At 44.1% G+C, this 24563-nt stretch overlaps 1 protein-coding gene across 1 annotated transcript in view; it reads left to right on the plus strand.

The window, feature by feature from the left end:
* LOC311128998 (semaphorin-5B-like) overlaps window positions 1-24563 on the plus strand; it is a 267133-nt gene that overhangs the window by 219626 nt on the left and 22944 nt on the right. The window contains exons 13-18 of the mRNA XM_084161231.1: window positions 8078-8195; window positions 8600-8781; window positions 14389-14532; window positions 15008-15155; window positions 15527-15752; window positions 23691-23903. Coding sequence (XP_084017357.1) covers window positions 8078-8195; window positions 8600-8781; window positions 14389-14532; window positions 15008-15155; window positions 15527-15752; window positions 23691-23903 — 1031 coding nt within the window. The remainder of the gene's footprint in view (window positions 1-8077; window positions 8196-8599; window positions 8782-14388; window positions 14533-15007; window positions 15156-15526; window positions 15753-23690; window positions 23904-24563) is intronic.

Genomic DNA, 24563 nt, shown 5'->3' on the forward strand with positions numbered 1-24563 from the left:
CAGCTTTGTGGAAGTTACCTGTGGTGCTGATGTTTAGGCCGAGGTACGTATAGTTATTTGTGTGCTCTAGGGCAGGGTTTCCCAGCTCAGCTGTCAGCCCTCCCAAGCCTGGCCCTCAGCACGGCTCTCAGCCCTCCCCAGCCCGACTCTCAGCACGGCTCTCAGCTCTCCCCAGCCCGGCGCTCAGCACGGCTCTCAGCCCTCCACACCATGACTCTCAGCCCTTAGCATAGCCCTATGAGGCTAATTGGATCCTGAGCCACGATTAGCGTGTAGCGCTATGCTAGCCTGGGGGATTTATCTGGCCAAAGATTTATGATGAACGGCGGCCGGCACCGTCCATCTCACAGAAACTGGACAGCGGAGCTCAGTGGAGCCCAGCGGAGCCCCAGAGCAGCCCAGCTCAGGTTGGAGGGACGCCGCAGGGACAGAGCCTCTCCTCTGGGATGAGGAATTCTGTCCCCTGGCTGTCAGCCTCTGGAGAGAAGCTGGGGGGGCTACTAATAAAGTATTCAGAGAGGAAGTACTGTAGTATGTACAGTTTAGTCATTTGGACAGCTATTGGTCTATACTGTAGTAGCCTATGTACAGCCACATAGAGACTGCACAGCAAGTTCTCCAGTGTTAAATCAACAATAACCACATTTCCATCCACAGTTTTTATGCGAGTAAAGTCATACCGTATAAAAAACAATCACCACAGCTGTGATGGAAACAGGAAGTTTCGGTACAATTTTATAAATGCCGACATGATTTGTACGTTCGACATGGTGGGATCTTTTTGTGTCTGTAAAATTAATTATGCGAGAAATGGCGGTGGAAATGCCTTTATGCGTAACTATTGATATAATAACCATCATATTGAAGTAAACTTGGAGTCACGCGATGATATGGGTGTGTGGTCCTCCCACTATGACTCGGGAAACCTTAGGCTACAGATGAAATAAGTTATGATGAACTTCAAAGGGTGGTGAAAGTGTACAGTGATCTTGATGCTCTTTTCCAATAAATATCGAGGGTCTTATTCTGGTGACATGATGATCGATGCTTGACTGCCGTTTGACAAATACAAATATTTATCCATAATAATCTCATAATGTAGACTAGCCTACCCACACAGCCTAACCACACTGTATCTGCCAGCTGTTGGCTAGAGCGCACATGCCAAGACCAGAGTAGGCACATTTGCTATTTAACGCAACCGTTTTTGTGATATACTGTAACTATCGGTAGAGTTGAATATGCGATGGAAACAAATTGAACTTTAGATTTTTTTATTTTGTGTGTGCTACAGTATGTCATCACCCACTGATTTTTATCCACAATAAGTCTGTTTGGTGGAAACACACCACTGGTGGGAAAATATGCATATTTTCTTTATGCTGATTCTAGAATATTTGCATGAAAATCTGTCACCAATTAGACGGAAAGATAGCTACTGAGAGTGTTAAATTAACACTGAATGTGTGGACCCGTATAAACACTGGAACAGTGTTAAAAAACAATCATACTAAGTGACCCAATGCCTGCAACCCAGCAGTTGGGTCATCCAAACAACCCAGTATGTACGGTATGTCCTCAAAATAAGGCCTTATGAAATACATATTGTATTGTTAAATAATTACATTTTAATGATAACCTATTCACTTAGGATCTCACTTGGTGAAGTCCATAGGACTGAAAATGGATGAATGCAACAAGCATGTCTCTGTCACTAACAAATTCACAGTTATGGGTGACAACTCTACAATTCACTCGAAAGGCACTCTGGGAAATATGCTAATAAAGCTTTACACTAAGCAGTGTGTTAATTCAACACTGTTAAGTGTCTATACCGGTCCACACTTCTAGTGTTAATTTAACACTGGGGAATTTGCAGTGTGTAATAAAGCATTCAGAAAGGAATCAGAGGAATGCTGTACTGTAGTGTACAGTCATCTGGACAGCTATCTACTGTAAAGTTGCATTCCATATGTCCCCAACATGGCTATTGACTAACAACATGGCTCTATTTCTAATCAAAATGTCTGTGTCTTGTCTTGTTTACAATTATGAGGACATAATTTGCAGTTAAACGTAAGGTGACTGCTGTCTTTATGATGTTCTGTTAAAAGGCCTTGTAAAGGACAGCCGTTTTACAACTCTCAGAATCCCTTTTAAAATGTCCATTAAGCCCCATGGTGAACTCTGAAGATTTATCACATGCTGTCTGTCGCCAGCCAAGCCATGTGTTATAGGTTTGTTTATTTTGGCAGTTCGCTCTGTTTAAAATGTAACAGGCCATGTTTTGTGGCTACACTGTTTTGAGTGTGCTGTGTCGCCGGTAAAAGAGGCTGGTGAATTGGATATCAGTATGGTGTCTTGGGTTGCTGTCAAAACCATGCAGAAGCTCTCTCTCCTTCTCTATTTCTTTTTGTCTTAATATTATTTATCTCGCTCCCTTTCTTAGTCCTTGCTCTCTTTCTAAAAAAAACAGACATGCACAGTCATTCACACACACACGCTACAAAACCTGCATAGCTCTCAGCAGACCACCACCTGAACCTGGATGCTCCCACATCATCCCTTACTAGGAAAAGCTCCAAATAGCCTATGGTACATCAGAGCCTTGTCTGTAGCTGGCCTACGGTACATCAAAGCCCTGTCTGTAGCTGGCCTACGGTACATCAGAGCCTTGTCTGTATCTGGCCTACGGTACATCAGAGCCTTGTCTGTAGCTGGCGTACGGTACATCAGAGCCTTGTCTGTAGCTGGCCTACGGTACATCAGAGCCTTGTCTGTAGCTGGCCTACGGTACATCAGAGCCTTGTCTGTAGCTGGCCTACGGTACATCAGAGCCTTGTCTGTAGCTGGCCTACGGTACATCAGAGCCTTGTCTGTAGCTGGCCTACGGTACATCAGAGCCTTGTCTGTAGCTGGCTTACGGTACATCAGAGCCTTGTCTGTAGCTGGCTTACTGTACATCAGAGCCTTGTCTGTAGCTGTCCTACGGTACATCAGAGCCTTGTCTGTAGCTGGCCTATGGTACATCAGAGCCTTGTCTGTAGCTGGCCTACGGTACATCAGAGCCTTGTCTGTAGCTGGCCGACTCATCTGATTTATTTTTACAACGTCTTGCTCTGTTTGATAAAACTGTTTAGCAGTCAGAAACAGGGTCCCGAGAACTTTGGCCGGCCAGCCGTTGATGCTGCTGGAGAAAGGTCAGATGGGATCGGAGCTAAACACCTTGGCTTGCCCTCTAGTCTGCACTGTAAATCCTAGACTTAATGTCCACACTGGTACGTGTGTGTGCATGTCTGTGAAAAACAGAGAGAGAAAGAGAAGTGATCTCAATCCCACCAGTACCTCCAAGCCCTTTATCTAAGACGTTCCTATGAGGCTGAGTGTTACAGTAAGCTGGCATGGGTTAGGAGAGCAGATGGTACGGTTGGGATGCCCTGTGGTGGTGTAAGTACGTCAGGGCGGCTCTCCTCTCCTCTTTTCTCTGGTAAACCCGTCCTCCGCTCCCGCTCTCGCTCGCTGCGCTCGTCAAAAACTGCCAACTCAGCATTCTTTCCAAGCTGCCGCATTTTCATAGTCTTAAGAGCTTACATGGATGGCTGGCTTTCATTGCTGGCCTGGCCATCCGTTGGCCGCTGTGCGTGTGCGTGTGCGTGTGTGTGATTCAAATAAACCAAGAGGCCAGTGCCAAGAATATGATGCCCTTTCTTTCTCCCTGCTAGCTAAGGGGGCTGAAGGGAAGTGCAAGAAGGCAGTACAAGGAGGCAGTAGGGAGCAGACCTGGGTTCAAATCTTTTAAATACTTTGAGTGTTTGCTTTGCTTTTTTGGGACTTTTCTATTGGTTCTATTGCAACAGGCAAGCTCAATCAAGTATTTGAAATTATTTCCAATACTATTGAACCCAGGTCTGCTAGGGAGGCGATTGGGAGTCGGTCGGTAATGGTTGATTGGAGGCAGTAAGGGTTGGTGAGTTGATTACAACAAGTGGTCAACACATTCCCCCTGTTCCTGTTCCTCTTAGAAAATATGTGATATTTTCTAACGCATCCGTGTGTCTAGTTAGGAATTACACATGTTGTCTTACTTTTAATACAATCACCGTGTTGGCACATTTAACACATGATATGTGTATATTTTTTAAAAACAGTGATTATTTTAAAAGTAACACATCATCCCTAACTAGACACACGGATGTGTACATTTTATTTATTTATTATCTGTACATGCAAAATATCCTTCTTGAAAGATGTCAAACATGTTAGTGCTAGTTAGATACACAGTTCAGTGAAACCTACTCAGACAATTTTGTACCTGAGATCAGACTTTTGTTGGCTATGGTAGCGATTTATACCTTGTTAGAGGCAAAAATGTACCTCTACTATAGACATTTAAACTGGTACAGCACTCCCAATCACGGGTGGCCAATAATAACTACCTGAAAGCTATGTCCCCACTAAGCCATGCCTCCAATATAATTTCCCAGTGTGCCTTGTCTTGTTGAGTGAATTGTAGAGTTACCACCCATAACAGTATGATGCCAGGACAACAACCTCTCCCTCAACGTGAGCAAGACAAAGGAGCAGATCGTTGACTACAGGAAAAGGTGGGCAGAGCATGCCCCCATTCACATTGATGGGCTGTGGAGTCAAGAGCCTCAAGTTCCTTGGTGTCCACATCACTAAAACTATCCTGGTCCAAACACACTAAGACAGTTGTGAAGAGGGCAAGACAATGCCTATTCCCCCTCAGGAGACTGCAAAGATTTGGCATGGGTCCTCAGATCCTCAAAAAGTTATACAGCTGCACCATCGATAGCATCCTGACTGGTTGCATCACCGCTTGGTATGGCAACTGTTCAGCATCCGCCCGCAAGGCGCTACAGCCCAGTACATCACTAGGGCTGAGCTTCCTGCCATTCAGGACCTCTATACCAGGCAGTGTCAGAGAAAGGCCCTAAAAATCGTCAAAGACTCCAGCCACCCAAGTCATAGACTGTTCTCTCTGCTACAGCACAGCAAGCGGTACCGGAGCGCTAGGTCTAGGACCAATTGGCTCCTTAACAGCTTATACCCCCAAGCCATAAGACTGGGAAGGTTGAACACCAGATGGGCTGCAGCATTCTGGATGAGTTGTAGGGGTTTAATGGCACAGGCAGGGAGCCCAGCCAACAGCGAGTTGCAGTAGTCCAGACGGGAGATGACAAGTGCCTGGATTAGGACCTGTGCCGCTTCCTGTGTAAGGCAGGGTCGTACTCTCCGAATGTTGTAGAGCATGAACCTACAGGATCGGGTCACCGCCTTGATGTTAGCGGAGAACGACAGGGTGTTGTCCAGGGTCATTACATACTGTATCTCATAAGGCTTTATTTTGAGGGAGAGTTTAGCCTTATACATTGGCCTCAAACTCATGGTTTACAAGCCACATCAGGCCTGCAAGTGGGGTTGCAACATTTCAGTAACTTTCCCAAAATTTCCCAGGTTTTCCAGAATTCCTGCTTATTCCCTCCCATTTTCCAAGAAGTTCCCAACTGGGATTTCTGGAAATCCTGGGAAAGTCACCAGAATTTTGCAACCCTACCTGCAAGTCACATTATGCTGGCTTGCAGAGTGATGTGTAACTCCTATTGGAATCCCGCCAGTGCTAGGATATCCAACAGTTGGAATTTTTATTTAACCTCAGAATGACTGCCAGGGTTAAATATATTGTTCTTCTCCTCCGGAGTTTAACGGCGGTTGGCTTCCAATATGTTGCATTACCACCCCCAACTGGACTATAATATAAATCCATTATACTTTGTGATACAAAATGGAAAAAATATATACAAAATACATAATAACAATACAAAACCTATCTTCCAACTAGCCCTACACTCATTTAAAACCCACTACCCCATTCCACTACTTTGAGCCTATCTTAAATATATTGTGAGGAGACTACCTAAGCCATATAAACTGAAACAACCATTTCAGTAATGGGTGCAAGAAAAAAATCTAACTAACTGATTGGATTAGTTTAGAAAAATTGATGTTATTTCTCTTTGTGTGGCATAAGATTAATCAATCAATGTAAATGCAAAGACACACAAAAAAAAAATCGACCTGCAGTACAGCATGCTGGGAAATATGATAATGATTATGGTAAAAATATGCCTAACTAGCCTTACTTCTTGAAAACTTGTCTGAGAGAATAAATCAGGAATAAAATGTTGCCATGTCCTCTCCGCATTAGCCTCAAATGTTCACCTCATTCAGATAAAGAGTAAATGTACCTTGTTTCTTGTTTCGTATTCCTCCTGCTGCCTGGCTGAGGCTCAGTCCAGGCTGTCAGTTGTCACTTCACTTAACTTTTAATTGCAGGAATTGACTCAAAATGTGTTGAATCTTTTACACAAATCATGTTGTGTCAACACAGTGATTGTGTTTAAAGTAATGCAGCATGTGTCGTCCCTAACTAGACACACAGATGTGTTAAAGGAATAACATTATTATCCAAGAGTGTAAGATCTGCTCTCTCTCTCTCTCTCTCTCTCTCTCTCTCTCTCTCTCTCTCTCTCTGCTTAATTTCATCATTAATGGGTTTAGAATTAATTACACCTCATTAAGCCCCTGTTTTACTGGGCGCTTACAACATATTTAATCACTGTTTGGTTCCTGCTTGGCGTTGATTTAGTCAGATGCTCCTTTAGAATCACAGGGGTGCGAGCTGTGTGTCTGGAGGGTGTGTGAGTTTATTTGTACATGGTTTAATGACCAGCCATTGTGTGGTCTGGCCTCTTAGCAGTAGTCTTAGCTCTAGGGGGGTTCTCTGCTTGTGTTTACTGCTTTGACTGACTACTCTCTCTCAAATTCAATACACTGTAGAAGGGGTACTGTGAATTTGACAGTAGCTTACAGGCAGCTCGGTGGCTGGTAAAATTCTGTATTTCATATTACAGTACACCTTCTGTAATATAAATATGGGATCAAAGCCAGTACTGTGTAATGACTAAGTAAAATACCGTAAATGTACTGTATTATACTGTAAAATAAATAAATATGGATGCTACCGTAATGAATGGATGAATTAATTAAATTCATTGAGGAGAGGGTTTTGTATTTCACAGTAGTTTACTGTAATTACAAGGAATTGGTGCAAGTAGGTTGGCTGCTAGTTCTGGCTGTTTGCACATTAGTATGTAGTATTTTATATAACTTGCAATTCTAGAGGTTTTAACAAAGGCTTCCAAACTGGCAGCGACCACATGGCAAAACAGACCAAAAGGACATGGCAAAATGCTTAACCATTTAAGGTCAACTTATTCGTTTTTTCCTAAAATAATTAAAACATTAACATTTCAAATCAGTTAAAAATTCAAAATAATAAACTATTCAAACAATAGTTAATCAATCCAACTTAAGCTAAGAGAAATACAAACAACAAGAAAAATAAACAATTAGTCAGTCATGGTTGGTCTAGTGGAGTGGTTGACAGTGTGTTTGTATCTTTGTGTTGGGGGAGGGGAAGAGGTTTAAGGTCTAAGACTTGCTGCCACTCCAATCTGTCCACTATTCAAATTGATGGGGTAGTATAACCACATAGAAGTTAAATTGGTACAGCATTCTCACTCATGGGTCCAACAAATATAGCCTCTTACAAGGCACACCTCAAAATATGTTAATGAGCCAGAAACAACAATACCATACACCCACTAGTGGTCAAAAGGTTTTTGGCGCTCCAATGATACAGTACGGTACTGTATTCTGTGGGGTGGAATTACAGTACCATTCGAAATACAGCAATTATTTGCCCCGTCCCACAATGCACCATCATTAACACGATGCTGCAGTAAACAGTATTTTACTGTTGATAATACACCAAATTACCGTATAATTTACAGTTTTCCATTACAGTATATGCTTGGTATGAATGACAAGGTCAATGTTGCCAAAGCGAAGTGATGCACATAACAATTATGAAAATAACAGCGATAACAATAAGAATAGTAGCTATAATACTATAAAACTCCCTCTCTATGTGCCTCTCCCTCCCTCCCTCTTCCTGTCCCTCTCCCCTCTTCATTTCTCCTGCCCACTGTAGGCTATGCTTGGAGGCGCGGGACCCCTACTGTGGCTGGGACAGGAAACAGAGACGCTGCACCACTCTAGAGGACAGCTCCAACATGAGCCAGTGGAGTCAGAATATCACTGTGTGTCCGGTAAGAGCCATCAGGGATCCACAGTTTCCCTCTCCCACCTCTGCTCCTCATTGCATCTGTTGTCACTTGTACACAATCCCCCATAACCCCATGGGGCTGCCTGCCACATGGCAACACGGCTGGCTGACACCCTGGAATACCTCCTCCCTGTCTGGTCTCTCCTGGGGACTGGCCCTACAGTAGTCTGACACTTTAACAGTTTTGTCCTATGTCAACTCTCCTCAGGGACCCTTTTCCTAGTGTGACATTGTTACAGTTTGTCCAGGTCGCTCTCGCAAAATAGTTGTTTAACCTCAAGGGTCTTTCCTGGTTGTTGTCATACAGTACCACATGATTAATGATGGCATCCTGTCCGTTCCAGTCCCTGACACTCTAGTCTCTCTCTGCCCTGTCTGGCTTTTTAGCTAAGGAACCAGACCACCAATGGCGGCTTTGGACTCTGGGCGGCGTGGCAACCATGCAGCAATGACGATGGCGACGGCACCAGCGCCTGTCTGTGTCGCTCCAGGGCGTGTGACAATCCCTCCGCTCGCTGTGGTGGGAGGAACTGTGAGGGGCCCACCATCGAAGTCTCGAACTGCTCCAGGTATGTAGAACCACCAACCAACCAACCACCTATCTCACTCACTGTGCATCCCAAATGGCACCCAATATAGTGCACTACTTAGTCTCTCTGTCCATACTAGCATACTACATAGTATGGAGCAATGTATTGGGCATGCATTCTAAGTAGTATGCTTAGAATGCTAGTGTGGATATTGGAAATCTGCTCTGGTCAAAAGTAGTGCACTATGGAGAATAGGGTGTTATTTGAGACGCAGCCTCAGACATGTAGCATTGTACTCAGGCTGTGACAAAATTAGCATTCTGACAGGATAAGAGGTATGTCTACAAACCAGGGTTTTGATTAAATAATGTAGGTGACATCCAAGTTTCCCCTCAGAGGTCTTGTACCGTCTGTGTCTGAGGAAATTGGCCAATCACCATTACTGTGAGAGAACAGCTCTCAGATACAAAGTGCTGGCTCCTTCATGCACAGGGTAGCTATGTGTGTGTGTGTGTGTGTGTGTGTGTGTGTGTGTGTGTGTGTGTGTGTGTGTGTGTGTGTGTGTGTGTGTGTGTGTGTGTGTGTGTGTGTGTGTGTGTGTGTGTGTAACCATTACAGCTCAGATACAAAGTGGCGGAGCTCCTTTCATAGCTATGCCAGATTAAACCCAGGTCCAATTATCATTACTGTGAGAGAACTGCTCAGATACAAATTGATACAAACTGTGTGTGGGTATGTTTTTGTGTGTATGTGTGTGGCGGTCCTCCTTTCATAGCTATGCCAGATTAAACCCAGGGTGGGAAAATTGAATTGTGTTTTAGCCAGAAGTCGCTATAAAAAAATATATAATCATGTTTTATTGTCACATACACTGGATAGGTGCAGTGAAATGTGTTGTTTTACAGGTCAGCCATAGTAGTATGATAGGTGCAGTTAAATGTGTTGTTTTACAGGGTCAACCATAGTAGTATGATAGGTGCAGTGAAATGTGTTGTTTTACAGGGTCAACCATAGTAGTATGATAGGTGCAGTGAAATGTGTTGTTTTACAGGGTCAATCATAGTAGTATGATAGGTGCAGTGAAATGTGTTGTTTTACAGGGTCAACCATGGTAATATGATAGGTGCAGTGAAATTTGTTGTTTTACAGGGTCAACCATAGTAGTATGATAGGTGCAGTGAAATGTGTTGTTTTACAGGGTCAACCATGGTAGTATGATAGGTGCAGTGAAATGTGTTGTTTTACAGGGTCAACCATGGTAGTATGATAGGTGCAGTGAAATGTGTTGTTTTACAGGGTCAACCATAGTAGTATGATAGGTGCAGTGAAATGTGTTGTTTTACAGGGTCAGCCATAGTAGTATGATAGGTGCAGTGAAATGTGTTGTTTTACAGGGTCAACCATGGTAATATGATAGGTGCAGTGAAATTTGTTGTTTTACAGGGTCAACCATAGTAGTATGATAGGTGCAGTGAAATGTGTTGTTTTACAGGGTCAACCATGGTAGTATGATAGGTGCAGTGAAATGTGTTGTTTTACAGGGTCAACCATAGTAGTATGATAGGTGCAGTGAAATGTGTTGTTTTACAGGGTCAACCATGGTAGTATGATAGGTGCAGTGAAATGTGTTGTTTTACAGGGTCAACCATAGTAGTATGATAGGTGCAGTGAAATGTGTTGTTTTACAGGGTCAGCCATAGTAGTATGATAGGTGCAGTGAAATTTATTATTTTACATGGTCAGCCATAGTAGTATGATAGGTGCAGTGAAATGTGTTGTTTTACAGGGTCAGCCATAGTAGTATGATAGGTGCAGTGAAATGTGTTGTTTTACAGGGTCAACCATGGTAGTATGATAGGTGCAGTGAAATGTGTTGTTTTACAGGGTCAACCATAGTAGTATGATAGGTGCAGTGAAATGTGTTGTTTTACAGGGTCAGCCATAGTAGTATGATAGGTGCAGTGAAATGTGTTGTTTTACAGGGTCAGCCATAGTAGTATGATAGGTGCAGTGAAATGTGTTGTTTTACAGGGTCAGCCATAGTAGTATGATAGGTGCAGTGAAATGTGTTGTTTTACAGGGTCAGCCATAGTAGTATGATAGGTGCAGTGAAATGTGTTGTTTTACAGGGTCAGCCATGGTAGTATGATAGGTGCAGTGTAATGTGTTGTTTTACAGGGTCAGCCATAGTAATGCGGCGCTCCTGGAGCAAAGGGAACATCAACAGATTTTTCACCTGTCGGATCGGGGACTCAAACCAGCAACCTTCTGGTTACTGGCCCAACAAATAACTTTAGCAGATTGAAGGAATGTGTTTCTGGTGTCAAATTTAGCTCCTGAGCAAGTGGTTCCTCGTCCCTCTCATAATCATAAATTATGGCCATGATCGTAAATGTGTTGGTTGCTTGATACAGTGAGGGGAAAAAAGTATTTGATTCCCTGCTGATTTTGTACGTTTGCCCACTGACAAAGACACGATCAGTCTATTATTTTAATGGTAGGTTAATTTGAACAGTGAGAGACAGAATAACAACAAAAAAATCCAGAAAAATGCATGTAAAAAATGTTATGAATTGATTTGCATTTTAATGAGGGAAATAAGTATTTGACCCCTCTGCAAAACATGACTTAGTACTTGGTGGCAAAACCCTTGTTGGCAATCACAGAGGTCAGATGTTTCTTGTAGTTGGCCACCAGGTTTGCACACATCTCAGGAGGGATTTTATCCCACTCCTCTTTGCAGATCTTCTCCAAGTCATTAAGGTTTCGAGGCTGACGTTTGGCAACTCGAACCTTCAGCTCCCTCCACAGATTTTCTATGGGATTAAGGTCTGGAGACTGGCTAGGCCACTCCAGGACCTTAATGTGCTTCTTCTTGAGCCACTCCTTTGTTGCCTTGGCCGGGTGTTTTGGGTCATTTTCATGCTGGAATACCCATCCACAACCCATTTTCAATGCCCTGGCTGAGGGAAGGAGGTTCTCACCCAAGATTTGACGGTACATGACCCCGTCCATCGTCCCTTTGATGCGGTGAAGTTGTCCTGTTCCCTTAGCAGAAAAACACCCCCAAAGCATAATGTTTCCACCTCCATGTTTGACGGTGGGGATGGTGTTCTTGGGGTCATAGGCAGCATTCCTCCTCCTCCAAACACGGCGAGTTGAGTTGATGGCAAAGAGCTCGATTTTGGTCTCATCTGACCACTTTCACCCAGTTCTCCTCTGAATCATTCAGATGTTCATTGGCAAACTTCAGACGGGCCTGTATATGTGCTTTCTTGAGCAGGGGGACCTTGCGGGCGATTCAGGATTTCAGTCCTTCACGGCGTAGTGTGTTACCAATTGTTTTCTTGGTGACTATGATCCCAGCTGCCTTGAGATCACGCTCAAGGTCCTAAACGATATTATAAACGCGATCGATAAAAGACAGTACTGCGCAGCCATCATCATCGACCTGGCCAAGGCTTTCGACTCTGTCAACCACTGCATTCTTATTAGCAGACTAAATAGCCTTGGTTTCTCTAATGACTGCCTCGCCTGGTTCACCAGCTACTTCTCAGATAGAGTTCAATGTGTCAAATCGGAGGGCCTGTTGTCTGGACCTCTGGCCGTCTCTATGGGCGTGCCACAGGGTTCAATTCTCGGGCCGACTCTATTCTCTGTGTATATCAATGATGTCGCTCTTGCTGCTGGTGACGCTCGGATCCACCTCTATGTGGACGACACCATTTTGTATACATCTGGTCCTTCATTGGACACTGTGTTAACAAACCTCCAAACGAGCTTCAATGCCATACAACACTCCTTCCGTAGCCTCCAACTGCTCTTAAACACTAGTAAAACTAAATGTATGCTCTTCAACCGAACGCTGCTTGCACCCGCCCACCCGACTAGAATCACTACTCTCAGCGGGTCTGACCTAGAGTATGTGGACAACTACAAATACCTAGGTGTCTGGTTAGACTGTAAACTCTCCTTCCAGACTCACATTAAGCATCTCCAATCAAAAGTTAGATCTAGAATCGGCTTCCTATTTCGCAACAAAGCCTCCGTCACTCATGCTGCCAAACATGCCCTCGTAAAACTGACTATCTTACCGATCCTTGACTTCGACGATGTCATTTACAAAATAGCCTCCAACACCCTACTCAGCAAATTGGATGTAGTCTATCACAGTGCAATCCGTTTTGTCACCAAAGCCCCATATACTACCCACCGTTGTGACCTGTACGCTCTTGTTGGCTGGCCCTCACTTCATATTCGTCGCCAAACCCACTGGCTCCAGGTCATCTATAAATCACTGCTAGGCAAATCCCCGTCTTATCTTAGCTCACTGGTCACCATAGCAACACCCACCCGTAGTCTGCGCTCCAGCAGGTATATCTCACTGGTCATCCCCAAAGCCAACACCTCCTTTGGCCGCCATTCCTTCCAGTTCTCTGCTGCCAATGACTGGAACGAACTGCAAAAATCTCTGAAGCTGGAGACTCTTATCTCCCTCACTAACTTTAAGCGTCAGTTGTCAGAGCAGCTTACCGATCACTGCACCTGTACACAGCCTTTCTGAAATTAGCCCACCCAACTACCTCATCCCTATATTGTTATTTATTTTGCTAATTTGCACCCCAGTATCTCTATTTGCACATCATCTTTTGCACATCTATCATTACAGTATTATACGAAATTGTAACTATTTTGCACTATAGCCTATTTATTACCTTACCTCCATAACTTACTACATTCGCACACACTGTATATTATATTTATACTGTTGTAATTTTTACTTTATGTTTTGTTTACCCCATATGTAACTCTGTGTTGTTGTTTTTATCGCACTGCTTTGCTTTATCTTGGCCAGGGCGCAGTTGTAAATGAGAACTTGTTGTCAACTGGCCTACCTGGTCAAATAAAGGTGAAATAAAAAATAAATAAAAGATAATTGACAAGATTCTCCCGTGTAGTTTCCTCACCGTTCTCATGATCATTGCAACTCCACAAGGTGAGATCTTGCATGGAGCCCCAGGCCGAGGGAGATTGACAGTTATTTTGTGTTTCTTCTATTTGCGAATAATCGCACCAAGCTGCTTGGCGATGGTCTTGTAGCCCATTCCAGCCTTGTGTAGGTCTACAATCTTGTCCCTGACATCCTTGGAGAGCTCTTTGGTCTTGGCCATGGTGGAGAGTTTGGAATCTGATTGATTGATTGCTTCTGTGGACAGGTGTCTTTTAATACGGGTAACAAACTGAGATTAGGAGCACTCCCTTTAAGAGTGTGCTCCTAATCTCAGCTCGTTACCTGTATAAAAGACACATGGGAGCCATAAATCTTTCTGATTGAGAGGGGGTAAAATACTTATTTCCCTCATTAAAATGCAAATCAATTTATAAAATTTTTGACATGCATTTTTCTGGATTTTTTTGTTGTTATTCTGTCTCTCACTGTTCAAATAAACCTACCATTAAAAGTATAGACTGATCATTTCTTTGTCAGTGGGCAAACGTACAAAATCAGCAGGGGATCAAATACTTTTTTCCCTCACTGTAGAACGTTTCTTACATTTTTTGGTAAAAAACTAATCTGAAATTAGTATTGGCATGTTTGGGATTCTTTAAACCTTCTTTAATAACATCACATTTCTGTTGCCACAGAAACGGAGGATGGACACCATGGTCGTCATGGGGACAATGCAGCACCACCTGTGGAACGGGGTTTGAGATGCGCCAGCGCTCCTGCAACAACCCGTCGCCCCGACATGGGGGACGTGTGTGTGTGGGCCCGGTCAGGGACGAGAGGTGAGAGGAGATGGAAGGTCTATTTGAGAGAGAGCTATGTGAACAAACTTTGGTTTTGTCATACTTTTATCAAATGTCATTTCTTTGGCAAATAATTTAACAGTGTTTGTTTGACTCAAAAGAGCAAAACTCTTAAACATTTACGGTTGCCATTTATGAAGGAATGACCTTTATGATTCATTTATGAGACATGACGTGCACTTTTCAGTAACAGTATCTGTCCTATGTATCTTTTGGGGGATGACGGTCTTAGGTAAATGTCAGCCCTCTTACACACGCCAGTGCCTCTCATGTGAGGCAGAAGACACATTTCAATTTCTCACAAAATGGACAACAAAGTTCCTCTCCTCTCCTCTCCTCTCCTCTCCTCTCCTCTCCTCTCCTCTCCTCTCCTCTCCTCTCCTCTCCTCTCCTCTCCTCTCCTCTCCTCTCCTCTCCTCTCCTCTCCTCTCCTCTCCTCTCCACTTCTCTCTAGGTTCTGTAACGAGGGTGTGTCGTGTCCCCAGCCTATCTTTTGGTCCCTGTGGGGTGCCTGGGCTAAGTGCAGTGCAGAGTGTGGAGGAGGGGTCCACTCCAGGGTCAGGAGCTGTGAGAACGGGAACAGCTGCCCAGGTTGCGCACTGGTATGCAGAAATCCATGCCATACTTACCTCCCCTTTCATACAAGACTCCTTTCTCTCCGTGGGATGTGTGAAGTTAGGGTTCAGTTCAGTTTTGACTGGTTTCAGTTGACTGAAATTCAGTTTGAGCTGAAAGGCTTTCCCTCCTCTCCCCTTCCTCTCACTCAAGTTGGGCTTCCTACAGTGGACTCTCAAACATGCTCAAAGCTGAGGATTTAATTACTTTCATTATGAGTCCAATTAAAGTGTTATGAAGCAAATAACTCTCAGTAAAACATTTAGAAAAAAACATATTTTATAATAATTACCTCACTTTCTCTCTGTCTCTCCGTCTCCCTCTCCCCCCACCTCCTATCCCTCTCCCCCCTTTCCAGGAGTACAAGGCGTGTAACCTGGAGGCGTGTCCAGAGGTGAAGAGGAACACCCCCTGGACCCCATGGATGCCTGTCAACGTGACGCAGGGCGGAGCCCGCCAAGAGCAGAGGATGCGCTATATGTGCCGCGCCCAGCTGGCAGACCCCCACGAGCTGCAGATTGGACGACGCAAAGTAGAGACCCGCTTCTGCCCCAACGACGGCACGGCCACCTGCGAGACCGACAGTGAGTGCTTGTCAATCATAGCGGCTTTGGGTGTTGCTAGCTAAGTTGTTGGTGTGGCTTTACACCAAGTGAGGCATGGATGAAAATAATACACCTGTCCAACACCAATCATTTTTCTTCGGCTCTTCTCAAAGCATTATGAGGATAAACTGCCCAAACATAGTCACCGTACTGTATCTTCCCCCTGGGTGATCAGACTGATCACTAGAAATACAGTGGGGGAAAAAAGTATTTAGTCAGCCACCAATTGTGCAAGTTCTCCCACTTAAAAAGATGCGAGAGGCCTGTAATTTTCATCATAGGTACACGTCAACTATGACAGACAAAATGAGGAGAAAAAAAATCCAGAAAATCACATTGTAGGATTTTTAATGAATTTATTTGCAAATTATGGTGGAAAATAAGTATTTGGTCAATAACAAAAGTTTCTCAATACTTTGTTATGTACCCATTGTTGGCAATGACACAGGTCAAACGTTTTCTGTAAGTCTTCACAAGGTTTTCACACACTATTGCTGGTATTTTGGCCCATTCCTCCATGCAGATCTCCTCTAGAGCAGTGATGTTTTGGGGCTGTCGCTGGGCAACACAGACTTTCAACTCCCTCCAAAGATGTTCTATGGGGTTGAGGTCTGGAGACTGGCTAGGCCACTCCAGGACCTTGAAATGCTTCTTACGAAGCCACTCCTTCGTTGCCCGGGTGGTGTGTTTGGGATCATTGTCATGCTGAAAGACCCAGCCACGTTTCATCTTCAATGCCCTTGCTGATGGAAGGAGGTTTTCACTCAAAATCTCACGATACATGGCCCCATTCATTCTTTCCTTTACACGGATCAGTCGTCCTGGTCCCTTTGCAGAAAAACAGCCCCAAAGCATGATGTTTCCACCCCCATGCTTCACAGTAGGTATGGTGTTCTTTGGATGCAACTCAGCATTCTTTGTCCTCCAAACACGACGAGTTGAGTTTTTACCAAAAAGTTCTATTTTGGTTTCATCTGACCATATGACATTCTCCCAATCCTCTTCTGGATCATCCAAATGCACTCTAGCAAACTTCAGACGGGCCTGGACATGTACTGGCTTAAGCAGGGGACACGTCTGGCACTGCAGGATTTGAGTCCCTGGCGGCGTAGTGTGTTACTGATGGTAGGCTTTGTTACTTTGGTCCCAGCTCTCTAAAGGTCATTCACTAGGTCCCCCCGTGTGGTTCTGGGATTTTTGCTCACCGTTCTTGTGATCATTTTGACCCCACGGGGTGAGATCTTGCGTGGAGCCCCAGATCGAGGGAGATTATCAGTGGTCTTGTATGTCTTCCATTTCCTAATAATTGCTCCCACAGTTGATTTATTCAAACCAAGCTGCTTATCTATTGCAGATTCAGTCTTCCCAGCCTGGTGCAGGTCTACAATTTTGTTTCTGGTGTCCTTTGACAGCTCTTTGGTCTTGGCCATAGTGGAGTTTGGAGTGTGACTGTTTGAGGTTGTGGACAGGTGTCTTTTATACTGATAACAAGTTCAAACAGGTGCCATTAATACAGGTAACGAGTGGAGGACAGAGGAGCCTCTTAAAGAAGAAGTTACAGGTCTGTGAGAGCCAGAAATATTGCTTGTTTGTAGGTGACCAAATACTTATTTTCCACCATAATTTGCAAATAAATTCATAAAAAATCCTACAATGTGATTTTCTGGATTTTTTTCTTCTCAATTTGTCTGTCATAGTTGACGTGTACCTATGATGAAAATTACAGGCCTCTCTCATCTTTTTAAGTGGGAGAACTTGCACAATTGGTGGCTGACTAAATACTTTTTTCCCCTACTGTATCACTCCAGTGTTAATACTAAATTGTAATTATTTTGCACTATGGCCTATTTATTACCTTACCTCCATAACTTAGAACATTTGCACACACTGTATATAGATTTTATATTGTGTTATTGACTGTACGATTTGTTTATTCCATATGTAACTCTGTGTTGTTGTTGTTTTTATCGCACTGCTTTGCTTTATCTTGGCCAGGTCGCAGTTGTAAATGAGAACTCTCAACTGGCTTACCTGGTTAAATAAAGGTGAAATAAAATAAATATATATTTTTTAATGTTCTCCGTCCTCTGTCTGCATCGATTAACTGTAGCTGGCTGACAGTGACCAGGCTGGCCAGGGTAGGCAGGGTAGCCATGTTCAGGTGTCTTGTTATTAAGACACATGACAGTTCACATGTTCCAGAAGCCATTTCTGCCAAAAAACGCATTTTGATTTTTAAGAAAAGCTAACATTCAAATGGCACTCCTGTGAAGAAGTAAAGCGCCTAGTTTCCTGAAATGAGTCACATATACTGTTTAGGCTTTCAACTGACAAGTTTACACCTTCACTATTACAGTGGAATGTTTTGTCCAGGAAGTTGTCTAAAAAATATGGAATTTGTTGTTGCCTAATTGTTTTTTGGTAGGTTTCTACACTACTTTCCTTCCATCTATAGCATTTCTTAATATTCTGCAGTCCCTTTGTCTTTGATGCCTCATGATTGAGTATTGCTCTGTTCAGGTAGACTGTGATCTTATTGTGGTCTGATAGGGCTGTCAGTGGACTGACTGTGAACGCTCTGAGAGACTCTGGGTTGAGGTCAGTGATAAAGTAATCTACGGTACTACTGGCAAGGGATGAGCTGTAGGTGTACCTACCGTAAGAGTCCCCTCGAAGCCTACCATTGACTATGTACAGACCCAGCATGCGACAGAGCTGCAGCAGTTGTGACCCATTTTTGTTGGTTGTTTTGGCGTAGTTGTGTCTAGGGGGGCATATTTGGGAGGCAATACTGTCACCTCCAGGTAGGTGTTTGTCCCCCTGTGTGCTGAGAGTGTCAGATTCTTGTCAAGTTCTGGCATTTAGGTCGCCACAGACTAGTACCTGTCCCTGGGCCTGGAAATGGTTGATCTCCCCCTCTAGGATGGAGTGTCACGGTTTCGGCCGAGGCTGCCTCTCTTCCTTGCTCGGGCAGGCTTCGGCGTTTGTCGTCTCCGGAATACTAGCTGCCACCGTTGTATGTTTCTATGTTCGTTTGCTTTTGTCTGATTGTTGTACACCTGTTATCGTTTAGTGTAATTAGTGTCCTATAAGTTCTCGTTGTGTTTGTCTAGTGTTTGTGTGTGATTGTTTTACTGTCGTGCCGGTAGGCTGGATTTCTACTGTTTGCTCGGTTGAGCTATATTCTCCATTGTTTGGAGTGTTTTTGTTGCACCTGTTAGTGCGCCCGTTATTTTCGCCTACGTGCGGAGTCTCGCCTCAGGGCGTTTGTTTGTGATTGTTTTCGTGTGCATCAACTAAAGTCTGTTGGACTAACGTTCTGCGTCCTGCGCCTGATTCCACCACCACACCCACCTACATCTACCTTGACATGGAGAAGCTGTCATCGTTAAAGTATGGGGATTCTAGTGGGGGGATATAGGTAGCACACATGAGGACATTTTTCTCTGTTGAGATAATTTCATTATTAATTTCTAGTCAGATGTAAAATGTTCCTGTTTTGACTAATTTAATAGAGTGAGTTAGGTCTGCTCTATACCAAATTAGCATACTCTCTGAGTCCCTTCCCTGTTTCACAGCTGGTAGTTTGGTGGATGGGACTACCAGCTCTCTGCAACCTAGAGGGCAACCAGTGGGTCCGTTTCCTCTATACAATGTTTCTTGTAGGATGACAATGACTGTATTTCTGATTTATTTGGTGAAGTCCAGGTTCCTGCTCTTTAGGCCAAGGGCAGATGACCTCAGGCCTTGGATATTCCAGGATGAGATAGTGAAGGCTTTCTGTTCCATAAAGTGTCCAATGTTGTTAGTCATGTGGTTTGGCCTCAGACCAGTAAGTGTGAGCAGAGCCTGGTGAGCATCTGGTACATGCCATTGGCTTGGGCTAGTGTAAGAGTGGGGGTTGGGCCTGTTTGCCTGCTCACGGCCTGGGTATATGTGTGACTATCATGTTGAGAACCTCTTTGGGGGAGTGGGGGGCTTGGGGTGGGTAGGAGGGGCATAGGTCTGATCTGAGGGGGCCTAAATGGGGTGTGGGCATGGTTGACTTGGGGGGGTGTTGTTTGGTTGGGGTGGGGGTGTGGATGTGGCTGGTGGTGCTGTGGTCTGGATGTAGGTCCTCTCTGAGGTCTGGGAGAGTGTCTCGCTGGTCAGGGCGGGATGTCTGTTGATCTGTTGCTCCTGTGTGAGGTGTTGGGTCTGCGGTTGAGGGCGATATCCTTTAGGGTCCGGGCGAAGGTGGGCACTGCTGCCTTGTATAGGTGGACCTGGTCGTAAAGGCTGTTCAAGTCTAGGGTGGAGTGGTGGGCCAGGTAGACATTTGGTTTTGAGGCACAGTCATGGGAAATACTTGCGTTTACCCACTGTATATATGTATGTATGGTAGCAGGGTGGAAGTATTTTCGTGGTAGCAGGGTAGAGATAACCACTTGTGCATTGGGGAAAGTAGAAGAAGCTTTTTCAATCACTCCCTTGAGTGCTGTGGCCACACTTTCCTGCCATGTTCTCAGGTCGTTTGTGCCTGTGTGTATTATTATGTGGCTGGGTGACCCTAGTTGGTCCTCAGACAGAATGTCTAGGACGCGCTGGGTGTTTGGACACCAGAGTTTAGACACTGTGTGTTTGGGATAAAAAATGTTTTCTTGTATATATATCCCGTTTGAGTCCATAAGGAGGACAATCTGTGGTTTGTGTATGTCCTCAGTGGGTGTGGGGGGGTTGTCAGGAGGGCTATCAGGGTGGCTGACAGGGGGGTGCTCAGAGGGGGTGTCTGTCCTGCTGTGATGTTGAGGCTATGGTCAGGGTCTATGGCGGACTGTTCTGCTGTGGTGTTGAGACTTTGGTCAGGGTCTGAGGGTGGGCTGTTCTGCTGGCTTCTCTGCAGGGGTGGACAGCTCTCTAATAGGTTGTTCTCTGTCACACGTCATCGTTCTCACCTTCTCCTCCAGCACTCTGATCCTCTCCTCTAGTGCTCTGTTCTTCTCCTACTCCTGCTCTTTCTCCTGTTGATGTTGTCTCACCACAGTCCAGAGTGCAGTCAAGTCTCTCTCCAACTCCAGCTCTCTAGGTCTGGTTGAGGGGGTATTGTTGAGCTGGACTATTTTTTGTACTGACTGGAGTGTGTTCACCTGCTGTTCCAGCTCCACCAGCCTTACCTCCAGCTGGGTGAATTTATCCTTCATTTCAATGAGGGATTAGTACTCTGTGCTGGGAGGTTGACTTTCCACTTGGGATACTCGTCTGTGGGGTTGTATAATGAAGAGGTCTGGTCTGACACGCTTGGGGTGGGGGTATCTTTTTCAAGAGAGAGCTTATCCTGCTGAGCTATCTCTTTGATTATGTGAAAGTCCAGCTGAAACTGTTTGGGGTTGCCCTGTACCATTACTGTTCCAGATTTGTACAGATTTACATTGGCTGACTCAGAGTCCTCTTTGTCTAGTATCCTGAGTTTTAACAGAGGGGTAGTGTGTTAATATAGCACTGCGCCATGCCAGGTGATAGTCTGTGTGGAAAATTAAGTTGCTTATGTTCCCATTTTTATATTACTCAACAAAAAGTGTCTCTTGATTTTCCACAAGGAGCTTCTTTTTGTACTCTTTTCGTGCCTTGTCATTTTTTACATCCAGCGGATACTGTATTGTAATGACCTCTGAGCAGCGGGAGGGGGCTTCAAAGGCCTCTGCATTTGGGTGGGGTAGAATGTGGAACTCTCCTGCCATTGTTGGGCTCAAGGGCTTTGACACCTCTCACTTCACACCTCAGTGCTAATTGATGTTGCAGTCAGATATGTACTGTCCTAGCAAGCTTGGTAGTCTTAACTTAGCATTCAGTCATTATAAAGTAAAATATATCATTGTAATGTATTTTTCTTCTTGGCTTTAAAAGTAGCTTCAGACTAAACATGACCTACTCAGTTCCAGGTTGGATGGTGTTTTCAGGTTTCTGTTGTTTGTTTGCCAGAGTATTTACTGTATAACTTGGAAATAAGAATCTTTGGTAGTAGGAATCCTTCCAGGTAATTTTGTCCAAAATCAGGTTGTAGGTTTGGAGTTTTTATTTGGAGTGAAGGTTATGTTGTGGAGGGTAGTATCCTGTATATGTCCTTGCCGAAAATCCAAGTATATCTAACTCTAAATCTATCTTTTTGTAAAAACATGCTGAAAAATGCCAGAGCTCATCTGCTCTCGCTCTCTCTCTCTCTCTCTCTCTCTCTCTCTCTCTCTCTCTCTCTCTCTCTCTCTCAATTATAATATATATAATATAATATAATATATATAATATAATAATAATATAATAATTCAATTCAATTTCAATTTCAATTTAAGGGCTTTATTGGCATGGGAAATGTGTGTTAACATTGCCAAAGCAAGTGAAGTAGATAGTAAACAAAAGTGAAATAAACAATAAATATTAACAGTAAACATTACACTCAGAAGTTTCAAAATAATAAAGACATTTCAAATGTCATATTATGTATATATACAGTGTTGTAACAATGTGCAAATAGTTAAAGTACAAATGGGAAAATAAATAAACATAAATATGGGTTGTATTTACAATGGTGTTTGTTCTTCACTGGTTGCCCTTTTCTTGTGGCAACAGGTCACAAATCTTGCAGCTGTGATGGCACAATGTGGTTTTTCACCCAGTAGATAAGGGAGTTTATCAAAATTGGGTTTGTTTTCGAATTCTTTGTGGATCGCTGTAATCTGAGGGAAATATGTGTCTCTAATATGGTCATACATTTGGCAGGAGGTTAGGAAGTGCAGCTCAGTTTCCACCTCATTTTGTGGGCAGTGTGCACATAGCCTGTCTTCTCTTGAGAGCCAGGTCTGCCTACGGCGGCCTTTCTCAATAGCAAGGCTATGCTCACTGAGTCTGTACATAGTCAAAGCTCTTTTCTGGATTTTGATAATTAGCGGGTATTGGCCTAATTCTGCTCTGCATGCATTATTTGGTGTTTTACGTTGTACACGGAGGATGTTTTTGCAGAATTCTGCATGCAGAGTCTCAATTTGGTGTTTGTCACATTTTGTGAATTCTTGGTTGGTGAGCGGACCCCAGACCTCAGAACCATAAAGGGCAATGGGTTCTATAACTGATTCAAGTATTTTTAACCAGATCCTAATTGGTATGTCAAATTTTATGTTCCTTTTGATGGCATAGAAGGCCCTTCTTGCCTTGTCTCTCAGATCGTTCACAGCTTTGTGGAAGTTACCTGTGGCGCTGATGTTTAGGCCGAGGTATGTATAGTTTTTTGTGTGGTCTAGGGCAACGGTTTCTAGATGGAATTTGTATTTGTGGTCCTGGCAACTGGACCTTTTTTGGAACACCATTATTTTTGTCTTACAGAGATTTACTGTCAGGGCCCAGGTCTGACAGAATCTGTGCAGAAGATCTAGGTGCTGCTGTAGGCCCTCCTTGGTTGGTGACAGAAGCACTCTCTCTGTCTCTCTCTCTGGTCATGTGGCTCTGTCTGCTGCATATACATGTATATTCAGTCAGCGACGTCACTGCAAAACACTAAAACACTGCCCAACATGGTGTCACAGTCTAGCCAGACTAAGACCAGAGCTGACTTGAGTAATGGCACAGATATGAATAAAGTACTTCCTCAGCACAGAGAGGAGATTATTTCTCAGTTGTATGACTCAGCATGGAGGCAGGATTGAAGAACCTGAATAGCTTGGGAATGGACCAGGGTGGGTATGGGAGTGTGTTTCAGTCTAAAGAGAGCCTGGTTGCAATTGGTTCCCTGGCCTGGTCTCAATGACCTGTCCCCTGTATGTGTGAGCTATTACATAGACATATATGACATACACTGCTACTGTAGTACTCTATGACCTGTGTAATGTAGAAGTACAAGTGATCCAGTGTATTGAGTAGACCATTAACCTGTGTATTAACCCTTTCCTTTAGCTCTAGTGGAGGACCTCCTGAGGACCCCTGTGGTACGAGTGGTGGGCTCCGGCTGGTCGTCATGGGAGACGTGGTCCGCCTGCTCCCAAGACTGTGCCAAGGGGTACCGTACCCGCAAGCGCACCTGTGCCACCCCAGAGGGCAAGGTTGCCCCTCCAGCCTGCAGGGGTTCACCAGTAGAGTACCAGGACTGCAACTCTCAGGCCTGCCCAGGTAAAGGGGAAAAGAACATGCGCACACTCACAAACACACTGTTATGCACTGTTACGTATTGGGACAGTCTTCAGTCTGGCAGGTATACACGTATACACGTACACACGTACACACGTACACACGTACACACGTACACACGTACACACACACACACACACACACACACACACACACCACACACCACACACCACACACCACACACCACACACCACACACCACACACACCACACACACCACACACATACACACACAGCTCCCATAACTACAGTACCAGTCAAAAGTTTGGACACACCTACTCATTCAAGGGTTTTTCTTTATTTTTACTATTTTCTACATTGTAGAATAATAGTGAAGACATCAAAACTATGAAATAACACATATGGAATCATGTAGTAACCAAAAAAGTGTTAAACAAATCAAAATATATTTTAGATTTTAGATTCTTCAAAGTAGCCACCCTTTGCCTTGATGACAGCTTTGCACACTCTTGGCATTCTCTCAACCAGCTTCACCTGGAATGCTTCTCCAACAGTCTTGAAGGAATTCCCACATACAGTGAAAGTATTCACCCCCGTGGCATTTTTCCTATTTTGTTGCCTTACAACCTGGAATTAAAATAGATTTTTTGGGGGGTTGTATCATTTGATTTACACAACATGC

Source organism: Coregonus lavaretus (assembly GCF_964263955.1).
Source record: "Coregonus lavaretus genome assembly, chromosome: 5".
In the NCBI taxonomy this organism is placed as follows: domain Eukaryota; kingdom Metazoa; phylum Chordata; class Actinopteri; order Salmoniformes; family Salmonidae; genus Coregonus; species Coregonus lavaretus.